The sequence below is a fragment of the Capricornis sumatraensis genome, chromosome 3 (genome assembly GCF_032405125.1).
Source record: "Capricornis sumatraensis isolate serow.1 chromosome 3, serow.2, whole genome shotgun sequence".
NCBI lineage: Eukaryota > Metazoa > Chordata > Mammalia > Artiodactyla > Bovidae > Capricornis > Capricornis sumatraensis.
In genome coordinates this window covers 169,963,552-169,980,723 of record NC_091071.1, presented here as the reverse complement: position 1 = coordinate 169,980,723, position 17,172 = coordinate 169,963,552, and the positions used below count along the sequence as shown (strand labels likewise).

The 17,172-nt window shown below is 43.1% G+C and overlaps 1 protein-coding gene across 3 annotated transcripts in view; it reads left to right on the top strand.

The window, feature by feature from the left end:
* The first annotated feature begins 1,690 nt into the window (after nucleotides 1-1,690).
* The window catches only part of FAM76A (family with sequence similarity 76 member A), a 35,137-nt gene continuing 19,655 nt past the window's right edge, over nucleotides 1,691-17,172 (top strand). For 2 of the 3 annotated variants that reach the window (XM_068967382.1, XM_068967381.1), the window contains exons 1-5: nucleotides 1,691-1,814; nucleotides 3,236-3,300; nucleotides 5,700-5,754; nucleotides 6,482-6,634; nucleotides 15,581-15,738. In XM_068967382.1, the coding sequence (XP_068823483.1) occupies nucleotides 1,734-1,814; nucleotides 3,236-3,300; nucleotides 5,700-5,754; nucleotides 6,482-6,634; nucleotides 15,581-15,738 (512 nt within the window). In that variant the 5' untranslated portion in view covers nucleotides 1,691-1,733. The remainder of the gene's footprint in view (nucleotides 1,815-3,235; nucleotides 3,301-5,699; nucleotides 5,755-6,481; nucleotides 6,635-15,580; nucleotides 15,739-17,172) is intronic. The other variant, XM_068967383.1, reaches the window with a different exon arrangement.

The window sequence follows — 17,172 nt, the reverse complement described above, 5'->3', positions numbered from 1 at the left end:
TAGAAGGTTAAGGTTATAGAGCCAGTAGACATGGAGCACTGATTTTGCACCTTAGTTTTACTGACTCCAGAGTTTAAATCGTTGATTAATACACATATTTGGGACTTCCCTCATAGTACAATGCCTAAGAATTCACCTGCCAATGCAGGGAACATGGGTTCGATCCCTGGTCCAAGAAGATTCCATATGGTGGGGAGCAACTAAAAGTCCCTACACCACAACTACTAGAGTTTACCAGTTGCAACTACTGAAACCATGTGCCCTAGGGCCAGTGCCCTGGAAGAGAAGAAGCCTCCGTAATGGGAAGAACTCGACAGGAGGCTCCACCAGTGCAACCAGACAAAGCCTGCGCAGAGGAACCAAGACCCAGCACAACCAAAAAAAAATACATAGTTTTAAACAAATACACAACTTTCGGCAAAATCACAAGTAGGGGGCTGGATTTGGGTCAAAGAGAAAATTTGGTGGAGGCGGGATTTATAAGCTATAAATGTGCCCTCGGTTGTTTAAAACTAGAAAACAAACCCGCACATTGAGGTAAAAATGCAATTAGTATGGCTCAGGTGGTTGGCAGAGTCAAAAGTAATAGCCCCAGAGCAGCTATGAAGCAGAGACTTGGAAAGGTCAGCACTGCAGGAAGCTTTGCCAGTCTCAAGAATAAAAACTTGGTCGTTCCTTGGACAGCCCCTAGACGCACCAGGCTGGGAACTGGAAGTGGGGACTGGAAAGAGGCAGAGTAGCTGGAAGGATGGGGCTTGCTTTCCGGTGGCCAGATCTAACCAGGAAATGCCAAGTGGTTGTTTGAGAGATATAAACTGAGGGTGCAACTGGATAAGACGCAGTACAGAGCAGGCCTCAGGCCAATTGCGTCCCACTTGGAGGCGTCCTCGAGGGTACAAGAACTCTCAGCAGTGGAGAGCCTCGCTTTAGTATCTTTTTCCTTTCTGAGGGGTCAGCACCCCTCTTCCACAAAATAGGGGTGCTTTCTCTGGGGCTTCTCTTTCTCTCTGGAGGTCAGAGACCCTAGACCAGGTCCCTCTTTTTTAGGAGTCTCAGACAGAGAACATTCGTCCAAGTTGTTTCTCCTGCTTCCGCTACTTTTTCGAGTTAGAGGGCTGTGCAGGGCCCTCTGGCTCTGAGGTTGGGGTTGTTTTCTCACAAGCGCCGCCCCCGCCCGCTCCCCCCACCCCCAATCTTCTTCAGGCTCGCAGTGACGACCGTGTTCTAGTTCAACAATGCACAGCACTCGGCACAACACGCTACCGAAGGGCAACTCCATGGAAACTGAAACATCACAACTCTGCGAAGATATCGCGAGAGGCGCTGTTGCGCCTGCGGCGGAGAGAGGAGGAGCGAGGGCGGGAGCCGAGAGAGAAGTGGGAGGAGCCTAGGCGCTTCCTAGGTCCCAGGCGGGAGACCGCCCCTCCCAGCGGCGCCCCCGCGTGACTGCGCTTTACATAATCGAGGCCGCGCGCGTCATAAGTGGCGTACTCCAGTCCAGACCGAATCAGAGTCCTAAGAAGCTCTGTGTTCCGGCCCTTTCTCCTTGATAGACGTCGAAATGAACCAGTGAACGGGCATCTAGCGCTGCCGCGCCCGCCCTGGTCCGCTCGCACCCGAGGGCCCGCCTGCCTGCCGCAGCCCGCAGCCTGCCGCCGCCAGGTTGTGCCTCAGACTGTCAGATAAAGCGGCGGGCCGGGCCGGCGGGGCGGTGAGCGCGGCCCGGGCCGGACATGGCGGCGCTCTACGCCTGCACCAAGTGCCACCAGCGCTTCCCCTTCGAGGCGCTGTCTCAGGGGCAGCAGCTGTGCAAGGTGCGCGGGCTGGGGCGGCGGCCGGGAACTGGGACGCTCGAGGCGCGGCCCGGATCTCCCGGTTCTGCGGGGACGCCCGGCGGGGTCCCCTGGCCAGGGCGTGGCAGGCCCGCCTAGCTGAGGAGCCGCACCCGCCCCGCCGGGAAACGGCGGGGCACGTGGGGGAGACCCAGGCCCCGTCCAGGTCCCTGCGGCCGGCGTGTCCGGGTGCTTAGCAACCGTGAGGGATTGTTCTCGGACCCCGTGAGGTCGGGGGAGGGGACACCTGGTCCCCGGCTCGCCCTGGACCAGCGGCGCCGGAGATTCTTCTTGGGCTGGCTTCTCCCAGCCCCCGCCCTGATCTGATGGGCTTCAGACTTAGGGACCTCCTACCCCACCTGGGACTAAACTCCAGAGTCGGGTGCTGCCTGGGAAGATTGCCTCGAACTCGGGCGCCTCATGGGCACTTTTCAGTCAATTTCAGAGTCAGAGGTAGACAGGCTTCATAATAAAGCCCCGCAATCAAGCGCATAAAGCAAAAGGATGATTTTTTTCAGCGTCTAGTTATTGACCGTCGGTCCTCCCCTTAACCAGCTGCTGTTCAGTTTTTACCCTTGAAGGTCCAAGTTCTCTTTTTCGTTTAAGTTGCTTCATCTTCCTTTGCCTATTTAAATGAATAGAGATGCTGTGCTGCTACTGCTGCTAAGTCGCTTCAGTCGTGTCCGACTCTGTGCGACCCCATAGACGGCAGCCCACCAGGCTCTGCTGTCCCTGGGATTCTCCAGGCAAGAACACTGGAGTGGGTTGCCATTTCCTTCTCCAATGAGGTGACAGTTAAAAGTCACTAAGCCGACTGTAGAGTGATGTCGAGATATCTCCAGATTAATCCAGAGTTTGTGTGTCTATTATGGATAACTCATAATTGTGTTGAGGCAATCGTTATTGCCTCAAATGGCCACAAATTTGACACTTTTTTGTTAACTAGGTATGAGAGATCTCAAAACTCAAATAGTTGAGTGCCTTTTTGGCCTTAAATACATATTTGTGTGTACGTGTGTATTTGCTTTTAAGGGAGTTTTATGTATGTAAGCAATTTTTATCCAGTACTCTGATTTCACATATGAACCTGCTGAAAAATCACACAGTGGCAGAGGCAGAACTGGACTAGAATTCAGGGCTTTTTATTCCTCATGTCTGAGGCTTATTCATACCTTTGTTTTACAATTTATGACTAGTTCCATGTAAATTCTTACTTAACTCCCACATCAATGCAGGGTGGTGATGCCAGTATTACAGACGAAGAAAATTAGTCCCAGAAAGTTAAAGTGACTCAGTCAAGCACAGTGCTTGTGCTTGGAATAGTACTCCCATCTTCTGCCTCCTCCTGAAGACTGTTTCCATTTCTGACTGCCTGTTAAAGCTGTATCCTCGTTTCATTTCAGGAATGTCGGATTGCACACCCTGTTGTGAAGTGTACCTACTGTAGGACTGAATACCAGCAGGAGAGGTAATCAATTGTATCAGACACGGGCGCTGCCATTTCCGGTTATAAAGCAATGGATGCAAAATACTCATTGTTATCTAGTTATTCATTAATTGCTTACAAGTTACTTGTTTTTCATCCTCGATAATTTCATATTGTGGTTTGGATATTTTTGACACTAAGAAAGCAATCCCACAACAGAAAACATGAGTCTTGCATTCTAGTACGGTTATACATAGAGTTTGAAGAAATTATAAGCTCAAAGAAGATACTTTTGGAAATGTGACAATCCTGATAAAGGGTTTGTTAGCCCTAGTCACATTTGAAAAAACTCACTTGCCTTTACACTTACCTTGTGTGAATCTCATTTTGAGAAGTGTGAAAAATACCTGGGTGTGAATGGAGCACACATCTATGGGGGACTTTTTAATGGCAGCAGAGTGGTTTAGTGGTATAGCAAGTTCAACTTTTTTGTGGAACTGTAGCTGTAGGTAATATTACCTTAAGCAGAATGGGGTCTTATTTGCTAGCTTATACACCGACCTAGAAGCCTGAGTTCAGTCAGCGTCATTTCAATTTTGGGACTATTTCCCCTGACATTTTGTTATGTGTATTTTCAAACAAAACCCAAAAAAACACTAGACTGTAAACACTCATCTATCCACTACTTAAATTCTACAATTTACGTTTAGTTTACTATATTTGCATCTGTCCATCTCTCTGTCCATCAGTTTATTGATACATCTTATTTGTGATGCAGTTTAAAGTTGTGAACATTAGTGTACTTGACCCTAAACACTTCAGCATGCGTATCATTAACTACAGTTCAATTTTTGTTTATTGTTTTAACATGTTTTTTTAGAGGTAAAATCCGCACACAGTGAAATGCTCACATCCTATTTGCATCATTCGATGAGTTTTAAAAAGAGTATACATCTGTTTTACCCCAAACCCCATCAAAATATAAAACATTACTGTCACCCCAGAGATTATAACTCCAACCTAGTCAGTCCCCACCCTCCTTGCTTTTTTCCAAGCAACTACTGTTCTGATTTTCCTTTCTACCGTAGATTAGTTTTACCTGCTCAAGAACTTCATATAAATGGAAACATATAGAATATGCTCTGGAAGCTTTATATTTTAGCTTACATTAGGCCTGTGATTCCCTTTTGAATTAGTTTTTGTGTGTAGGGTGAGATATGAAGTTTAACCCTTAATTCATACCATACATAGAAATTAATTCAAGATGGATTATAGGTTTTTTTGCATTTTTTTCTGAGGGGTCAAGAAGATTTATATATATTGATATATATGTCCCACTCCTTGAGTAATCTAAGATAAACCAAATGTTCAACATCACAGCATCACTGATGCTAATCCTCTTTCTAGAGGTCTTTTTCAATGTACTTCACTTCCTGAACTGCCTTTTTTTTTTAACCCACTGGACCATCAGGGAAGTCCCTGAACTGCCTTTTTTTAATGGCAGAAAATTGCCCTGGGAAATATTTTGTTTGAATATCTCATTTTAACTTAATTTTTTCTACTTTGAGGCATTTCTTCTGGCTTTTAACTTTGTAGTCACTTTGATAGGAATTGAAGGGGGAAAAAAATCAAAGTAGTGAATATACTGGATTTTTATGTGATTTTGTTTTTAGCCCTCAAATATTGTTTAAACTGTTCTTAAACATCAGGTATTTGTTTGTGCCTTCCTGTGAGAAGGGTTAGACTTTATTTGAAGATGATTTCTTTTCTCCAAGGCAGTTTATCAGTTTAGGCAAGTTGGAAATACTGTGACCTGGATCTTCACTGAGCTACAAGGGAAGTCCCCTCACAAGGGAAAGGGTGTGTTTATCTTTGTCAGTGCTTAGCTCCTAGAGTACTTGAAATGTTGAAAAAATATTTAATGTTCACATCTATTTCTCCACATCTGGGATTTTCATATACTTTTGCTTACAGAGGAGAATGTAGACAGAGTGAGGTCAACATGAATAGAATTTCTGAGTTTATACCCCAAACACAAATACTTTATTCCTCATCTCAAATTTCTCACCTGGTCATCTGACTTAAGGAGGATTAATTTCTTTTCTGAGTACATTTTTCATCTGACATAATATTTCTTTTGATTGTCCTCTCCATATCTGATAATTTTACTTGGTGATACTTGGAAATTTCATAATCAGAAACAGCTCACTCTCCACTTAAACCAAAGCCTCTTTTTATTTGAGCTGAAACTACAAAAGAATTAAAAGAGTTCATGGCCAGATAACTCAACCTTCAGTTAATCTAATATCCAAACCGTTTTTTACCTTGGCACTTAGTAATGAAAAAATTCCTTGGAGTTAAGGAAGAATCTCTTTTGAGATGTTCTAAGTCAAATGACTTTTTCTCCTTACGAAGCCTTGTGTCTCTTTCTTCCTTAACAGTAAAACTAATACTATATGCAAGAAATGTGCTCAGAACGTGCAGTTGTATGGAACGGTAAGTAGGGTTTCTCCATACCTAACAGTGAGTAGTCTGGTCTCTTGGGATCTTACCTTCTGCGAACTGTTAATATAATTACAGTTTTTTTAATTAGAAGACCTAGTTATGTAAAAATTTCTCAGAAAAATGTATCTAGTATTTTAGCTTTCAAAGTTAGCTAATACTTAGTATTAATGAGTCTGTGCTTATAGTCACTATGACAAGTTTGTGATATAATTTTCCTTGAGAAGCTTCAGTAACCAGTATGTAAAGAGAAGGGGAAAGATGAATCCTATGGTGTGAGCTCTTTGTTTGGTAACAGTTGACTTTTCATTTTGATGAATAATTTTTTTTTTCTAGTGTTAGGGTTCAGCATACTGTGTTCTTGCAGGCATTCTCCCAACATGTTTATACACTGATAATGGCAAAGAGGCCTTTTCAGAGATTTGGAAGTGCTTGCTGGTTTCTCTAAAGAGCTAGTTCTATTGAATTTGTTAGAGAAGTTCCAGCATATATGCTAATGGGATTTTGTTATTTATTTAAAAATCAATAGGTCCTGTGCATAAAAACACTTTACATGGTATGAGAAATTGGGCTTTCTTTGATCAATGTAAAAGGAAATTTATAAAGTTGGGAATGCATTTTTGCATTGATTAGTGAATGTGTATAATAGAAATCATTGCATTAAAAAATGCACTGGTATTTTATAGTGTACTTACTTGACACCTTTTTTTTCCTCTTAAAGCCCAAACCTTGTCAGTATTGCAACATAATCGCAGCTTTTATTGGCAACAAGTGTCAGCGTTGCACAAATTCAGAGAAGAAGTACGGACCACCGTATTCTTGTGAACAGTGCAAGCAGCAGTGTGCATTTGACAGGAAAGATGATAGAAAGAAGGTAAGTCTCTGTGTTTTTCTTTTTTTCTTTCAGAGAAATTAAGATGGGCCAACTGTGTTAAAAAGACATGTAACAGAGACTGATTTCTCAGTTCCTCTCCAAATTGTTATTGACCTTGAGGAAGCTTTTCAGCCTTTGTTTTCTTCACTTATAAAATGTGGACCTTTATATTCTAACATTTAGCTAGTGTTTCACGAGAATCTAAATTACAGTGATCAATATCCCTTATAAGTGAAATGGTGATTGGCAAAATTCTACAAAACTCTGTAGGGATTGTGACTTAAGCAAGGTAAGTGTATTACCAGTTTTACAATTAGCTCTTCAGATGTTTCTCTCTGTTGAAGTTAAAGATCACAAGAAAATGATACAGATAAAGGTCTATGTGGAATGATGGTACCTTGGTGGAATTAAAATGGTATAGATTTGGTCTGTTTAAAACCCTCCAGTGGCTTCCAGTTGCACTTAGGATAAATCCCAAACTCCTTCCATCGCCTGCAAGGCCGATACCTGACTCTGTCTCATCACCCATTACTCTCCCCGCTTTCCCCTTGGTCCAGCCGCACTGTCTACCTTTGAGTCCTTCAGACGTTCTCGTCTCATTTGTGCTGGCTGGGTATGCTGGATACACAGCCTTCTCCACAGTATCATGACTGGTTCCTCATGTCAGGTCTCAGCCCAGTTGCCGCCTTCTCACAGAGACCTTTACTAACGCTCAGTCACTCTATCATATACTCTGCTCATTGTCTTCAATAGCACATAACATTATGAGAAATTATCTTGTTTATTTGCATACATGTTTTCTACCCGCTCTGGACTATGAGCTCTTTGTCCATCTTGTTTTCATGCTGTGTTCCCAGCAGTCTGACACATAGTAGTTCAGTTCAGTTCAGTTCAGTTCAGTCGCTCAGTCATGTCCAACTCTTTGCGACCCCATGAATTGCAGCACGCCAGGCCTCCCTGTCCATCACCAACTCCTGGGGTTCACTCAAACTCAGCGTCCATCGAGTCGGTGATACCATCCAGCCATGTCATCCTCTGTTGTCCCCTTCTCCTCCTGCCCCCAATCCCTCCCAGCATCAGAGTCTTTTCCAATGAGGGAACTCTTCGCATGAGGTGGCCAAAGTACTGGAGTTTCAGCTTAAGCATCATTCCTCCCAAAGAACACCCAGGACTGATCTCCTTTAGAATGGGCTAGTTGGATCTCCTTGCAGTCCAAGAGACTCTCAAGAGTCTTCTCCAACACCACAGTTCAAAAGCATCAATTCTTCAGTGCTCAGCTTTCTTCACAGTCCAACTCTCACATCCATACATTACCACTGGAAAAACCATAGCCTTGACTAGACGGACCTTAGTCGGCAAAGTAATGTCTCTGCTTTTGAATATGCTATCTAGGTTGGTCATAACTTTCCTTCCAAGGAGTAAGCATCTTTTAATTTCATGGCTGCAGTCACCATCTGCAGTGATTTTGGAGCCCCCCAAAATAAAGTCTGACACTGTTTCCACTGTTTCCCCATCTATTTCCCATGAAGTGATGGGACCAAATGCCATGATCTTAGTTTTCTGAATGTTGAGCTTTATGCCAACTTTTTCACTCTCCTCTTTCACTTTCATCAAGAGGCTTTTTAGTTCCTCTTCACTTTCTGCCATAAAGGTGGTGTCACCTGCATATCTGAGGTTATTGATATTTCTCCTGGCAATCTTGATTCCAGCTTGTGCTTCTTCCAGCCCAGTGTTTCTCATGATGTACTCTGCATATAAGTTAAATAAACAGGGTGACAATACACAGCCTTGATGTGCTCCTTTTCCTCTTTGGAACCAGTCTGTTGTTCCATGTCCAGTTCTAACTGTTGCTTCCTGACCTGCATATAGGTTTCTCAAGAGGCAGGTCAGGTGGTGTGGTATTCCCATCTATTATAGATAGTACGTACTTGATAAATATTGTTTGAGTGAAAGAGTGTTGTACGGAAATTCTCAGTGTCCAGAGATGCTTTTCATAGTTGGCTTAGTCTCTCAAGAGCTGACTCTTGTAACCCAATTCATTAATTTACAATTGGAGGAAGTAACTTGCCAGTGACTAGAGTACTCCTGCCTGCCAACCAGGGTACTTCTTCCCTGAGTCAAGATACTGGAAAAGCTGAATTAGTAATCAGAAGGTAACATATAGTAGTTGGAGCGAGCACAGGGTTTTCAGTCCCACAAATGTAGGTTCCATCCCACTCCTGGCTTAGCTGGATCATCATGGGCAAAGTTCTTACTCCTGTTATGCCTTAGTTTTGTCATCTTTACAATGAGAATAACAGTAACTACTTCACAAGGGCATAAGGAGATTTAATTGATATAGGTATGTCATATAAAACACTTAATTTTGAGCCTAGCACATACTGTACTTCAGTAAATGGTACCTATATTATTATTAATTAGATTACATTAGAATTCATTAAGTTTCTACTTTCTAGTTACAATCGTATGATTAGAGTTGGCATAATTATAGGTATGGTCAATCACTTATTTACAAATTTAAGGAAGACTAATCTTAGGGATTAAGGGTGGATAATCTGGACTCAGTGGGCTTGCCAGGTGACTCAGTGGTAGAGGATCCACCTGCCAATTCTGGAGACGTGGGTTTGTTCCCTGGGTTGGGAAGATCCCCTGAAGGAGGAAATGACAACCCACTCCAGTATTTTTTGCCTGGAGACTCCCATGGATGGAGGAACCTGTCAGGCTACAGTTCATAGGGTCTCAAAGAGTTGTACACGTCTGAATGACTGACTGTGCATGCATGCATAATCTGGACTCAGAGTGCCTGGGTTGGTCTTTGTTCTGTCACTTATTTGTTGTGTGACTTTGGTCAAGTTAATCTATCAGTGCCTCAGTTTCCTCATCTGTAAATGAGGCTGATCAGACGTCATCATTGTTAGGAAGGTTGAGTTATCGGGTGTAAATGCCTTCAGAAGGAATCTGGCACTTGATAAGTACTCAGTGTTATCTATGATGATTTCTTTATGATAGTTTAATTCTCAGAGGGTAATTTTCTATTTTTAAAGTTTACTTGTGAAGGGAAGATTGAAATAACATGACCTGTGGTTCAGTATTTGATTTTCATGTTTAATGCTCTCTTTCAGTGTGGTTGCTTTGTTTTCAAACCTGTCTTCAATGAAAGCTCTTTCCTGGCCAAGGTCTCCTCGAGTATTTTAAAATCAGGCCTTTAAGCCACATCCCATAACCATGAAATGCACCTCATTGAAGTTTGGTTTCAAAATTCATTTATGCATTCATTAACAAATAATTACATGCTTGTCGAGTATCAGACACTGTTCTGGGTATTGGAAATACACTAATGAACTAAGCAAAAGACACTTTATTCTCTCAGAGCTTTTATCTACATATGTAAGAGATGGATGAGAACAAACAAGGAGTTGAGTGAACACAGGTTTTAGATGTAAGTGCTATAAAGAAACGGGGTCTCTGGTAGAGAGTGACTGGGGAGGCCAGTTTCAGTGGAGCATTCAGGAGGACCTGCAGGGAGATCACATTTGACCTGAAACTGAACTTGTCGAGAAGGAAGCTGCAGTGAAAATCTCTGGAGGGCAAAGATCCTGGGAAGAGAGACCACCTATGGAAAGACCCTGTGGCAGGAGTAATGAGCCTGGGGGACTTCCCTGACATTCCAGTGGCTAAGACTCCGAGCTCCCAACGCTGGGGCGAGAGTCAGGGCTCAATCCCTGGTTAGGGAACTAGATCACACATGCCGCAAAGAAAATCAAAGATCCTGCATGCAGCAGTGAAGGTCAAAGATCCCACATGCCACAACTAAGACCCAGTGCAGCCAAATAAATAAGGAGGCAGAGTGAGCACGGGAATGAGATTATAAAGGCAAGTAAGGGCTACATTTAAGTCAACCTAGGCCATGGTAAAAAATTTAAATTCTTATATAAGATAATCTATGATTTTAAGGTGAGGAGAGTTATAATCAGATTTACGTTTAAGAAGTCCTCTGGCACCTATGTAGGAATGGTTGATAGGGAGAAGAACAGAGAGATCATTTGGGTGAGTCATTTTAAAAAATATTTATTTGGTTATGCCAAGTCTTAGTTACAGCATGTTTTTAATTGAGACGTGCAAACTATTAGTCATGGCATGTGGGATCTAGTTCCCCCACCAGGGATCAAACCTGGGCCCCTTGCATTGGGAGTGTGGAGTCTTAGTCACTGAACCACCAGCGAAGTCCCTGGGTGAGTCTTGTAGTTGTGAGAGATAAGAATGGCTTTGCTTGGGTGGAAGCAGTGGAGTTGGAAAGAAGTGGATAGATCAGACCCATGAGTTGCTAATGTGATAGATTAGGAGAGTGAGGGGCAAAGAGGTTTTTGCTAACAAGATTGAAAAATACTTCAGATAAATAATGGTGTGGCTTACCTACCCATGTTCAAAATAGGGCAGAAGGTCCAATTTAGAGGTAAGACAAAATTAAAAACTAAACTGCCAAGACTAAAACTAAAATGCCCCAAACTGAAATTCTGTAAAATATCAGCACATTCCCTCGCAAGTGTGAGCTAATAGCTCTGCTGCCCTACCACTTGTACTAGTCCACTGCACAAACTCAGTCTTGCAATCTGAGTGTGGTACAGAGGGGCCCCAGCTTCAGAGGATTGTGGAAGCCCCATTTTGCTTTCCTAGCCCTGTGCTCTGCACCTTGGTGTAGAGGTGCTTCTGCCCAAAGTGATCGACTTTTTCTGATTCAAACAAAGTGCCATAGTAGTCACCACCAGGGACTGGGGCCCTGGAAGCTACTTGCCCATCAGTCTTTTTCTGGAAACCTTCTTTCCATCTGAGAAAAGATATCCAGCATACCACTTTATGAGTCATCTATAAGGTGTGAAAGCTAAAGTACAAATTTTATGTTTTATCTTCTCCCTGCTGTATTTTCTTTGGTGAGAACTATGGAGATATTTGTGTCTTTTGAAATTCTTGTGGGAACTTTGCTCTGGTGTGTGTGAAGTTGAAGAAAAACAAAATAAAAAAATAAATATAATTAGCTTGTTAAAATTTGGCCATGCCCCATGGCATGTAGGGTCTTTGTTCCCCAACAGTGGATTGAGCTTGTGCCCCCTGCAGTGGAAGCACAGAGTCTTCACCACTGGACCACCGGGGACGTCCCCAGTTCAGTTCAGTTCAGTCACTCAGTCGTGTCCAACTCTTCGCGACCCCATGAATCGCAGCACACCAGGCCTCCCTGTTCATCACCATCTCCCGGAGTTCACTCAGACTCACGTCCATCGAGTCCGTGATGCCATCCAGCCATCTCATCCTCGGTCGTCCCCTTCTCCTGCCCCCAATCCCTCCCAGCATCAGAGTTTTTTCCAGTGAGTCAACTCTTCTCATGAGGTGGCCAAAGTACTGGAGTTTCAGCTTTAGCATCCTTCCTTCCAAAGAAATCCCAGGGCTGATCTCCTTCAGGATGGACTGGTTGGATCTCCTTGCAGTCCAAGGGACTCTCAAGAGTCTTCTCCAACACCATAGTTCAAAAGCATCAATTCTTCAGCGCTCAGCCTTCTTCACAGTCCAACTCTCACATCCATACATGACCACAGGAAAAACCATAGCCTTGACTAGACGGACCTTAGTCGGCAAAGTAATGTCTCTGCTTTTGAATATACTATCTCGGTTGGTCATAACTTTTCTTCCAAGGAGTAAGCGTCTTTTAATTTCATGGCTGCAGTCACCATCTGCAGTGATTTTGGAGCCCCGAAAAATAAAGTCTGACGCTGTTTCCACTGTTTCCCCATCTATTTCCCATGAAGTGATGGGACCGGATGCCATGATCTTCATTTTCTGAATGTTGAGCTTTAAGCCAACTTTTTCACTCTCCTCTTTCACTTTCATCAAGAGGCTCTTTAGTTTCTCTTCACTTTCTGCCATAAGGGTGATGTCATCTGCATATCTCAGGTTATTGATATTTCTCCCGGCAATCTTGATTCCAGTTTGTGCTTCTTCCAGCCCAGCGTTTCTCATGATGTACTCTGCATAGTAGTTAAATAAGCATGGTGACAATATACAGCCTTGATGTACTCCTTTTCCTATTTGGAACCAGTCTGTTGTTCCATGTCCAGTCCTAATTGTTGCTTCCTGACCTGCATATAGGTTTCTCAAGATGCCGGTCAGGTGGTCTGGTATTCCTGTCTCTTTCAAAATTTTCTACAGTTTATTGTGATCCACACAGTCAAAGGCTTTGGCATAGTCAATAAAACAGCTGCCGCTGCTGCTGCTGCTAAGTCGCTTCAGTCGTGTCCGACTCTGTGCGACCCCAGAGACAGCAGCCCACCAGGCTCCCCCGTCCCTGGGATTCTCCAGGCAAGAACACTGGAGTAGGTTGCCATTTCCTTCTCCAATGCATGAAAGTGAAAAGTGAAAGTGAAGTCGCTCAGTCGTGTCTGACTCTTAGCAACCCCATGGACTGCAGCCTACCAGGCTCCTCCGTTCATGGGATTTTCCAGACAAGAGTACTGGAGTGGGGTACCATTGCCTTCTCCGCAATAAAGCAGAAATAGATGTTTTTCTGGAACTCTCTTGCTTTTTCAATGATCCAGAGGATGTTGGCAATTTGATCTCTGGTTCCTCTGCCTTTTCTAAAACCAGCTTGAACATCAGGAAGTTCACGGTTCATGTATTGCTGAAGCCTGGCTTGGAGAGTTTTGAGCATTACTTTACTAGAATGTGAGATGAGTGCAATTGTGCAGTAGTTTGACCATTCTTTGGCATTGTCTTTCTTTGGGATTGGAATGAAAACTGACCTTTTCCAGTCCTGTGGCCACTGCTGAGTTTTCCAAATTTGCTGGCATATTGAGTGCAGCACTTTCACAGCATCATCTTTCAGGATTTGAAACAGCTTTGTTCATAGCGATGCTTTCTAAGGCCCACTTGACTTCACATTCCAGAATGTCTGGCTCTAGATTAGTGATCACATCATCATGATTATCTGGGTCGTGAAGATCTTTTTTGTACAGTTCTTCTGTGTATTCTTGCCACCTCTTAATATCTTCTGCTTCTGTTAAGTCCAGACCATTTCTGTCCTTTATCGAGCCCATCTTTGCATGAAATGTTCCCTTGGTATCTCTAATTTTCTTCAAAAGATCTCTAGTCTTTCCCATTCTGTTCTTTCCCTCTATTTCTTTGCATTGATCACTGAAGAAGGCTTTCTTATCTCTTCTTGCTATTCTTTGGAACTCTGCATTCAGATGCTTATATCTTTCCTTTTCTCCTTTGCTTTTCGCCTCTCTTCTTTTCACAGCTATTTGTAAGGCCTCCCCAGACAGCCATTTTGCTTTTTTGCATTTCTTTTCCATGGGGATGGTCTTGATCCCTGTCTCCTGTACAATGTCACGAACCTCATTCCATAGTTCATCAGGCACTCTATCTATCAGATCTAGGCCCTTAAATCTATTTCTCACTTCTACTGTATAATCATAAGGGATTTGATTTAGGTCATACCTGCATGGTCTAGCAGTTTTCCCAGAAGTCTGAATTTGGTAATAATGAGTTCATGATCTGAGCCACAGTCAGCTCCTAGTCTTGTTTTTGTTAACTGCATAGAGCTTCTCCATCTTTGGCTGCAGAGAATATAATCAATCTGATTTCAGTGTTGACCATCTGGTGATGTCCATGTGTAGAGTCTTCTCTTGTGTTGTTGGAAGAGGGTATTTGCTATTACCAGTGCATTTTCTTGGCAAAACTCTTATTAGTCTTTGCCCTGCTTCATTCCTCATTCCAAGGCCAAATTTGCCTGTTACTCCAGGTGTTTCTTGACTTCCTACTTTTGCATTCCAGTCCCCTATAATGAAAAGGACATCTTTTTTGGGTGTTAGTTCTAAAAGGTCTTGTAGGTCTTCATAAAACTCTTCAACTTCAGCTTCTTCAGCGTTACTGGTTGGGGTATAGACTTAGATAACTGTGATATTGAATGGTTTGCCTTGGAGATGAACAGAGATCATTCTGTCGTTTTTGAGATTGCATCCGAGTACTGCATTTCGGACTCTTTTGTTGACCATGATGGCTACTCCATTTCTTCTGAGGGATTCCTGCCTGCAGTAGTAGATGTAATGGTCATCTGAGTTAAATTCACCCATTCCAGTCCATTGTAGTTCACTGATTCCTAGAATGTCGACGTTCACTCTTGCCATCTCCTGTTTGACCACTTCCAATTTGCCTTGATTCATGGACCTGTTGACCATGATGGCTACTCCATTTCTTCTGAGGGATTCCTGCCTGCAGTAGTAGATGTAATGGTCATCTGAGTTAAATTCACCCATTCCAGTCCATTGTAGTTCACTGATTCCTAGAATGTCGACGTTCACTCTTGCCATCTCCTGTTTGACCACTTCCAATTTGCCTTGATTCATGGACCTGACTTTCCAGGTTCCTATGCAATATTGCTCTTTACAGCATTGGACCTTGCTTCTATCACCAGTCACATCCACATCTGGGTATTGGTTTTACTTTGGCTCCATCCTTTCATTCTTTATGGAGTTATTTCTCCACTGGTCTCCAGTAGCATATTGGGCACCTAATGACCTGGGGAGTTCCTCTTTTGGTATCCTATCATTTTGCCTTTTCCTACTGTTCATGGGGTTCTCAAGGCAAGAATACTGAAGTGGCTTGCCATTCCCTTCTCCAGTGGATATTTTATTAAGCAGTTTTTATGTACCTTGCACCATGCTTTACCTCCATTATGTCACTGAATCCTTGCACCAGCCCTCTGAGGTACATATTATTATCCTTCATTTTATAGATGAAGAAATTGATCCCAGTAGTGCCCAGGTGACTTACACATAAGGTCACGCAGCTCGTGAGTGGCAGATCCAGACTTAACCAGGGGTTCTAGCTCCTAATACCCAAGTTCTTAGCCTCCGCACTAGCACATTCCTTCTTTATCTTTGTCTCCTCATCTTTCAGGTAGATGGGAAATTGCTATGCTGGCTATGCACACTTTCATACAAACGGGTCCTTCAGAAGACCAAAGAGCAGAGGAAGCACCTGAGCAGCTCTTCCCGTGCCAGCCACCAAGAGAAGGAGCAGTATAGTCGACTGAGTGGCGGCAGCCATTACAACAGGTAACCCCAGGATGCCTGAGATATGACAAGAGGTTCTGGGAGGTCAGATGTAATACACAAGCAGTCATGGAAGATACTATTTTGTCTAAATTTTCGTATTTTCTCTCCAGTTACTAATCTACAGAGGCAATCTCCTCTGATGTATTTTATAATTCATATATCATCCAAGGACCAGAGAGACTTCCATAAGGCATTAGGGTTTTCTGACTTGGTTGTGTTGTGTCTTGTTCTCCCCACCGTTAAGAGTGGTTATCTCTCTAGAAGACCGGACATTCCACAGTCTGAGGAAATGCAACTTTTCTTATACATATTTGGCTAGGGGATTGATAGATACTCTAGGTTTGTCCTTATAAGATCCAGTCAAAGTGATGTCCCTTCATTGTTGTCTTAAGCTTCCTTTCAGAGAATCTGTTGTGTTGTTAAGAGTTCTGGCTTTGGATTGAATCCTGGGTCTGCCAAGTTCTCTGTATGGGATCTTGGGCAAGTTTTTTCACATGTAAAATGAGGGAAATATTAACCCATGGAGTTGCTGTGAAAATAAATTATATGGTATGTGCATAGTGATTAGTTTTATAACCGGCATATAGGAAGCTTCAGTACACGATGGTTATGCATTGTTATCATTACCTTTATGATTTCGTTTGTTCATTGTTAGTTACTTTCATGGACCAGATTTTCTGCAAGGAATGCAGAGATGAGTAAAAATAATCACTCTGTTTTCTAAGAGTATGCAGCCTGGTAGGGAAGACAGACCTGTAATCAAATTATTGCAGGATGATCTGAGGATATCACAGTGAAAGCATGTCAAGATACAGGCATAAGAGGTTGTGGTAATTAACTGCCTGGGGAGGTCAGGCAATGAGAGATCAGAGAAGAGGTGACATTGGAGCTAGATCTTAGGATAAGTCAGAATCGCCAGATAAGGAATGGGTGGAGACATCCTAGGCTGAGGGAATAGCAATTGCAAAGACATGGAGGGCATAAGACCACATGGCACTTAGGAACAGCAGATCCTTTTATTTTGCTGGAGCTTATGATTGGGAGCTGGAAAATGGGATGGAAAGGAATCCAGCAGACCTGGTAAGTAACATGATCTTGATATTAGTAATATTAATAGGAAGCCACTGAAAGGACCTGTGTTGGGCAGGGACCAAATCTACCTTAAAAGAAAGGATTAACCCAGACTATTGTGAAGAATGCACTGGAGGAAAAAGAGGCTGGGGGCTAGTTAAGAAGCTTTATTGGCAAGAGTCCAGAAAGAGGTGTTACTAGAGACCCTCAGGTAGTGGCACTAAAGATCGAAGAGGTAGATTCAGGAAATATTTCAGAAGGAGAATTATGGGTAAATTAGGTAATCTGTTGAACAGGTAGATGGGCAGGAGCTGGGTGAATAAAGGATAATTCTCAGGTTTCTTACTGGGATGAGTGAGTGAA